Source organism: Morone saxatilis, unplaced genomic scaffold, assembly GCF_004916995.1.
Source record: "Morone saxatilis isolate NCDOM2014 unplaced genomic scaffold, NCSU_SB_2.0 Contig18, whole genome shotgun sequence".
In the NCBI taxonomy this organism is placed as follows: Eukaryota; Metazoa; Chordata; class Actinopteri; family Moronidae; genus Morone; species Morone saxatilis.
The window spans coordinates 6,687,701-6,695,762 of NW_023339740.1; the positions used below are offsets into that span (position 1 = coordinate 6,687,701).

At 41.2% G+C, this 8,062-nt stretch overlaps 2 protein-coding genes across 13 annotated transcripts in view; one reads left to right on the top strand and one right to left on the bottom strand.

Annotated features, from left to right (window-relative positions):
- ncoa3 (nuclear receptor coactivator 3) overlaps positions 1-927 on the bottom strand; it is a 31,764-nt gene extending 30,837 nt beyond the window's left edge. For 7 of the 8 annotated variants that reach the window (XM_035662541.1, XM_035662540.1, XM_035662532.1 and 4 more), the window contains exon 1: positions 802-927. The gene's annotated coding sequence lies outside the window, so the exon portion shown is untranslated. The remainder of the gene's footprint in view (positions 1-801) is intronic. The other variant, XM_035662539.1, reaches the window with a different exon arrangement.
- A 5,276-nt stretch (positions 928-6,203) lies between these two features.
- The window catches only part of zmynd8 (zinc finger, MYND-type containing 8), a 14,707-nt gene continuing 12,848 nt past the window's right edge, over positions 6,204-8,062 (top strand). For 3 of the 5 annotated variants that reach the window (XM_035662545.1, XM_035662547.1, XM_035662548.1), the window contains exon 1: positions 6,204-6,322. In XM_035662545.1, the coding sequence (XP_035518438.1) occupies positions 6,309-6,322 (14 nt within the window). In that variant the 5' untranslated portion in view covers positions 6,204-6,308. Of the gene's footprint in view, positions 6,323-7,050; positions 7,311-8,062 lie in introns of those variants that run through there. The other 2 variants (XM_035662542.1, XM_035662544.1) reach the window with 2 other exon arrangements.

An 8,062-nucleotide genomic window follows, 5' to 3' on the forward strand; every position in this document is an offset into this window, starting at 1 on the left:
AACAACCACCAAGAAAATAAAAGTAATAAGCAATATGTGTTTCTCTAATAACATATGACTTAAAGTCAGTTACATTAGTTTGTTGTTGTTTGTTAGATGGTGTTGCATTTTCTCTGTCAAAAAAAACTATTCCACAAACAAAATGTAGGTCCATTACACCGTGTTTAAAATGAGTTTACACTCATGGTGGAGGCTACACAACCGTAACAAAGGAGCAATAGATAATTTTATCTTCACTGTGCTGCCACAGACAACTACTGCGGTGTAACTCACGTTAGCTGTGGACAATTCCTGCACAGCAAGTCACACAGTCTACAAAGAAAACAGAGAGTCCAAAGCTATCCGGCTGTGTTGTGGACAATGAACACAGCCTAGTGGTGCTGCATAGTTAACATTAACATTTTGAAACACAAACGAGTTCACTCATATGCAGTATTAACAGCTAGCCTATTGCAACCCAGCGAATCAGAGAGCCTGTATCTCGTAAACTTTGTAGCTAGCGGATAATGGAAACACCAACAAACACCGATAATAACGGCACAATAGCAAACCAGGCTTGTCGTAAATTATCACATTATTTATAGTTTCCGAGCCAATACTATCATAACAAACATTCCATAACAAATAGACAGCGGTAAGGTGGCTCATTGTATCACGGTAGCTTAAAAACCAAACCACAGCCTGCTCGGAAGCGGACCAACACCAAGTGCCTCTGTGACAAATGTGCGCTTTCAAACACACACGAGCGTTAGTTTAAAACTTGGCTTTAACGGAAACATGAACCAACCGAGGAAAACTCACCGGCTTCGATGCTTTCATTGAGTGGAGCAGTTTCTTTTACGCCTCTACAAACTCTCCGCCATCTTCGGCAGGACCGTGTTTGTTTAAATGCGAAACACTCCCAGAGCGGAGGGAGCCAGCTTGTAGCAGAGCGACGGGGCTTCTGGGTAATGGAGTCGCTTTCCCTGTCGAGCCGCATTAAACTGGTTGACACGTTCTGCAAGCGAACTACACGGACACCACTACCCATAGGTGATGTGAGCAGCAGTCACTGATATTATTAGGGGAGAGATTTAAAAATGTATTTATAGGCTGGCAGAAAAGCAGCTTTATGCAAATGACTTATCATACCCATAGAGAATTATATTTCTATGTATTCACTGTACACCAAATTCCAAATGAATATTTTCACAAAATCTAAATAACTGGAGGTTATTTTTTAAATATTCAACATTTGGAATTTATTTAAAAGAAACATGTATTGTATAAGGACTGACTTATAATGAAGCATAGTGTAGAAAGGTGGTCCTTTTTTCAAACATGGTTTCTATTGGACTTTAGGGATCGAGTATGATATGTAATGTAGCCTGTATTAAGAAGGAATACATATAATTGCCAATTATCAGTTCACACTCATGCTCTATGGTCTCTATATTGCTCAACACAACAATCCATCCACTGCATCAGATTTGGCTTTCTAGTACCTTGCACTATAAAGTGGCCGCCCGCTCACATACACGGATAGATGTGCAGCCTGATACCTCACAGATTCTGGCTCCAGTGTCAGTCATAGGCCTGTCAATTGGAGTGAGTGTGGAGCGACCACTCAGGCACACTAGTGTTGAATTTTTACTACCGTGGAAGAAGAGAGGTAAGGGTCAAACATGGAGGGATATGGGTGAAGACGGTAAAGAAGAGAAGAGGAAGCGTTCAGACCTGGGTAATTAGCTTATACTTTCTCTTTCCTGTCTGAACATAATTCTCTCTGCCATCAGCATCAAAACTTTGAGGAAGTAAAAATTAAGGTGAGTGTGTGCAGGATAGATCCTTGTCTGTTTGGCTGCTGAGAAGGCAGTGAAGTTCAATACCACTGTCACAGCACTGTGTTGTTATTCTACCAATTCACAAAATTTACTCCGACTTAGCTTAGCTTGTCAAGACATAGACTGAGATAGATACTAGAGACTCCCTGAAGTGTTAAACATCTAGTACATATGGATTCTTACAATTATTCACAATATTGATGCAAAACATGGTTACACATAGCTCAGTTCAGATCTATGCAGCATTTTTGCTATACTAGAGGATTTTTAATGGTTCATGACATGATGAAATCACCAAAAGTAAAAGCCATTTTTGTTGTGTGTGTTTTTGGTCTGTTTGTATGTCTGCCTGAGTGACAGAGCCTCAATTACATTCCACGGAGACCCAAAGAGGGGCCCAGTGGCCCTCTGTTTGTGCCCCTTCCCCCACAAAACATGGCAAACTGACCTCCCCCCTCAGTGAGTGTGAGACACTTTATCCCATCCCCCCTCCCTGCTTGGCCTCTCTACTTTGAAAGGACAGGAGATAACAGTTTGAAAGGACAGGAGATAGCCCCATAATCATTAATGTATTCAGATTGGTTTACCTGCAAACAGCTAACAGCATGCCTTTCTTTGCTCCAAGCCCATTCCCATCCCCCAACTTCTCAACCTCCACACACATGCAATAAAGCACAAAAACCATCTCCACTTATAATATCAAATGTGTATTTAACCAGTGGCGCTGTGTACATTACATGATATTATATGATATTTTGTTTACAAGTCTTTTTTACAAGTTTAAAGTTCAGAAAAACATTGATTGGCTTATCAGTTGCTGGTGTAACAGTGTAATTTGTGTAAGGGTTTCTTTGGCATTTTTTTCTTTTCAGTAACCAATCTGACTCTGATCCATAAGCATATAATATATAGTTTGTGGAAAATAATAAAAGACACGTTACTCTTTTAAAATGCCCTAAATGGTTACATGACGATAATGTGTTTCTAACCTTTGGAGAACCTCAGAAACCACAAGTAAGTAAACCATAGGCCCACGTCTAATTATTACTTATATAGAAAGACTTCTGTATATACAGAAAGACTTCTGTATAAGTGGTCCCCTGTGACTGATCACAAAAAGTCTCAGGCAATGGATAAAGAAACACTTTGCTTCACACAACTGTCTGCAGGGCAGTTCAGATAATAACACTGTGATACTGTGTACAGCACAGCAAGTGACCGGAAGCAGTCTACAGCGTGTGCACTAAGAAAAAACAATGATAAAAAGCCTCATAAAAACAATATTTACATGTATTATGTATCCAGGGAACAGTTGAAGGCTGCTCAAGGACTGCCTGAGCACTAAAGTCTAACTAGGGCGCCATCTTGGGGACTGCAGGGCTCGTTACCAGTCGGCCACTTGTAAAGTTCACTGATCATCGTCTGCAGTCTGGACACCAAACGGTACAGTGGGGACTGACAAAGGTGACCGAATATATAGTGATTTATATAACACATAGCTGCGTTTTTATGTGGGGTGTCTCCAGAGTAATAATGTTTTATTGTCGAAACATCTGGTAAATGGACCGGCGAAGTGTTTCCACGGTGTGACAGCGGGAGTTGTCCCCGTTCAGCAGCGTGTCGTCTTGGGCAGAAACTCAAACTCATGCCTATTTATTTAGTTAGCATGACTTAAATTTAAGCTAACTCGCCAACAGACTGAATTATGCAAATATCAGCCTTCACTGTCGACAGAGACACATGTGAAAGCTTTCAAATGACAAAAAATAACCTTATTTAGGAAATGCCATACATTTCCCAGTTGTTGCATGTAAACACATGTACTAACCTACTTGCTATTTAAGACCCCTTAAGGGCCTTAACAAATGATTCAAAGTTTATAATTCTTTGTTTTCCTTTTGACTCTATGCCTTAACATCAATGCATCTTATGTATTTGTCTGTCAGGTTTCCATGTGTAAGCCTCTCTTCCTGGCCTGACCTATAAAGGCCTGACCCTGGCAGTGATGTCTAAAAGCAGTTCTGGATAAAGACAGGAACTGTCTGACCACACGTTTCACTGTGTAAAACTGTAAGGCCCTATATTGTAGAGGGATCCTGTCATAAAATACAGTTTTAAGACATTTATTATGTATTGTTGACTTTGTGCTTACATGGGGCATATTTCTAAATAAAAACAAGGTAGTATTAGCTCGTATTCTAGCATAGGATTACTTATATGGCAAATATGATTACGGTGTGCTTTGTAGCCTGCTGTGGGCACTTGAACGTGACAAGCACATAGCCCACAGATAGTGGGAGGACTGGGGTGTTATTCAGGTCCTAAAATTAGTTCTTGCCCCTCGGCCTCCTTGCAGGTTAATCTGACCGTGAGCTAAATGAGGATTTGTTTGTTTGGATAATATTTCATATTTAACATGTGGCTCAAACGGTTGTTGTCCAGTGAGTGAATTACATTATGACTACCTTGCTGTAGGCCTCATCCATTTATTATCCAGGCTGCAGTAGGTTATATTCTCCTTTGCATTCCTGGCTTTATTATGGCAATAAATATGTTGGCCTCTTTGGATAAAGGTTGTCAAACGGGCTTCTTGGATAACCTCATATTTATGTGGTGGTTCTTGACATTAAAGGACCAGTGTGTATGATTTAGTGGCACCTAGGAGCTTAGTTGCTGATTGCAACTCCCTCACTTCACCCTGCCCTTCCAAGCACGAAATAGAAACTACAGTGGCTGTGAAACGTGTGAAGAAACAAACAGCCTTATTTAGAGCCAGTGCTTGGTTTGTCCCTTCTGGGCTACTGTGGAAACATGGCGGTTCAATATGGCGGACTCCACGGAAGGCGACCTGTAATGTCTCTAGATATAAAGCGCTCATTCTGACGTAACAAAAACATGACCATCTCATTTTCAGGTGATTATACACTGAAGAAAACACGTGTACAAATTGTATTGCATTTCCAAATGTTACACACTTAACGTTTAAGTACATTTGAGAATCTCTGGTCTAGTGTGTACCGTGCTGTTTTAAATTTTTCCCACAAGAGGTTGCTGCTGTTTTTCTTCATGTAGGAGAGTAACAGTAAACTGAACAGTGCAGGCAGGTGCTTCTCGTCAAGTATAGTAAAGCATTATCGCCAGCAGCTATAACAAACAATGAACTGAATGAATGGATGAAATTAAATAGAATTCCATTTTAGTGTTGACAGTGAGCACTGAGCCTATCAGTGCATACACCCTCTCTATACATGCAAGATGACTATCTTCTGGAGACCAGTAGTTACCCAAGCAGTTGCCAATAGATGTTAATTCACATCCCTAGTTTTCAGTCAGTCATAAATATTTACATTTGATATTGCATGCATAACAAAGTTATAAAGTTTGAATCTTTCACTCCATCAGACATTATGCTCATAACTCTGGTTCATGCAGTGTGGTTGCACATTGCATGTATGTGCATAAGTGTATGACAAAAGTGACAATACCTCTTGTCAAAATGAGCATTCTTTTTTAAAATTATGGAAAATAAAAAGTGAGGAGGAACCTCGGCTTATGAGAAATATAGCCTAAGCTGTCCTAACATGTTTTTTAATACTGTGAATATAAGCTCTAACCACATAAAGAAAACAGGAAGCTGCTAAACTGACAAAATTGTGATAAATGCACGAGAACTGTGCTTACAATACCGTGAAGTACCATACATTTTCTTGTAAATCACTGAAAGAATGTGATGTTGAATCATGCTCCATGGAGGATTGACTGAGACAGAAACTGAAAGTCATTGTTTCGTTAACAGTATAATCTCGGCCTGTCTGGAACCACACTGTTAACATGTAATCACACCAGTTCAAAGGCCAGTCTCAGGCAAATCATACAGCCCTGGCACGTCACTGTAATTTAGTCTGCATTTTCAACATTGTTGTTGAACCTTTATAGCTCAAAGAAACAGTACATTTCATGTAGAGCCTGTTTACTTATTGCTTTTATTTACATAGCAGTTTTTTATCTTTCCCATGATGGTTGGTTTATCTTAAGGGTGGGAACTAGTGAAACAAATTCCTCCTTAAGAATACAGCCCAGGCCTGTTCTTTAGGCTCAGATCTGCTGACTCTCCCTCACAGCTACATCAAAGGCCTACTTTATAGCAAGGTTATGAAACAACAACAGCTGTATGCAGTCTTTTTTCTAGCTGATAGGTGGGCAGTGGTTGATTATTTTCTATCTGGGCCTAGCTTCTCTCGCTCTGAGTACTGCGTTTCAGCTTGCCTGTGCTAAACAAAAGACAAGCAGCCAGGAAATGCACTAGCCAATCAGCAGCGGCCTTACATTTTGCCAGCGTGCGCGGCCAGTCTCAGTGTGCCTTATATCAGAGCAGTGAGTCGGACAGCTTGGAGAGCCGTGGCTGTGCTCTGAGCAGGGTGAGGGCTGACAGGGCTGTCCTCCATGTTTTAATAAGCATTGACATATCACACAGAGTTTTTAGCCATGCATCCACAGAGGTAAGCCTTATTTTCATTCTTTCACATATACTACTCTGTTGATAAGGCACCACCCACTGCGTGTGATCTGTGCCTGAGTAATAATACAGGTTTGTCTGACAGACTGGGGGAGGGGGAAGAGTATTTGTCACCCCACAGCACAGGAGTGGAGCTTGAGAGGAGAGCATAGCATGGTATGGTACAGTACAAGAGACTTCCTCTGCTAACTGGGTGGCTGTCTGGACACATACAGCAGGGGGCCACGGGTCAAGTGTAAGGCCATTGTATATTCATAGTATACTGACTGAAAAAACCTGCTTCCTTTTGTCAAGATCAAACGAGGATTGAGTTTTTGTGGCTGCCCCTGGCCTATGCTGTCAAGATGGCAGGCCTGGTGAGGGATCCAGGCAGGATGGGAGAGACAGAGAGCAATGCAGAGGGGAGTCCCCAGAGGAATTAACAGATGGTAAACTGACAGCACAGCAAGTTTAATTTAGGCCTCAAACTGGCATGGGAGCAAGGCAGTATGGCACTGTTGTTAATTGTTTGCCAGGCTAACATTGCCATGGAGAGCAGACTGTAAATTGCCTAGTTGTCTAATTTTTCTACACTTCACCCAAAACCCAGTTCACCTCACCAATATGCCCTTTTTTTTTACTTGGTGAATCAAAAAAACATGCTGCTTACAGGCCTAATCCTGTAAGCTGCTCACCAGCGTTCTAAAATACCAATTATCTACAGACTAAAAATGCAGTAGCAGCTTATTTATCACAGGGTTGGAGGAATTGCCTGATCCTAATGGTGTGCACTGCCTCCCAGTGTTGTTCTCTGCTGCCGAGTGTCAGCCATTTTAGAGAGCTTCCCCTTTCTGTCCCTCTGCTCCAAGCACACTGAGTATTTGTATGTAAGAGAGAAGGAAGGGAGAAGGGATGGACTTCCTCTGAAAAGGCTCTGCATAGAAACCTGATCTCATCCAGAGAGGCTTGAAAACCTGTTTGAAGTCGACCAGGTTAGATTGAATTCTGTTTATTTATTTTGGTGTTGGTGATTCTGTATGCATGAGCCATATAAAAATATTAAATTTAGTAAATGATGTATCTATTTCTGCCAGTTTATCAATATTGTTATTTTATTCTTGAACAGTTATATTCCAGGTGGAATATGTGATATGTGTTATTATTAGTGGGTGACAAAGGCTCTGTTTCAAATATAACCAGGGGAACTATGGCCTGGATATAATGGCGCACATAATGTTGCTTGACCAGGGTTCAGGAGCAGTCTGCATTGACTGAAACAGCAAATCCCCCCCTCAGTGTTTTGTGAATGGTGCTTGGTAATTCGTCTAATCCCTTCATTCCACTATGGTGCGAGGATTGGTGTAGACACACTTAAATCTGCATTACACCGACACACACACAGCCCATTTAGTTTGGAGTCTTTCTTTAAAATATCCACCAGTTGACCTCCTCGGACCTGTGTAGACGATGTAGTTGGCCTTGACATTTTGGCCTGGGTGTGTTTCTGTTTTGAAAGGTGGTTTATGGCTGTGTTGTTACCAGTGTGTTTGGTTTGAAGTTATGTAGTTGATTGAATGAAATTCATATATTTGGGGACAAAAATTTAAAGCACTGCTATCAGTTGTTTATTCATGTTTTTTCCAGCTTGCTGTTGCTCACACTCAAATCTCCAAGCATTGATTATGAGACAGTATATGCTGAAGAAGCAATGGGTGAGGAGGGGAGGGAGGGAGGAAGGGAGGGA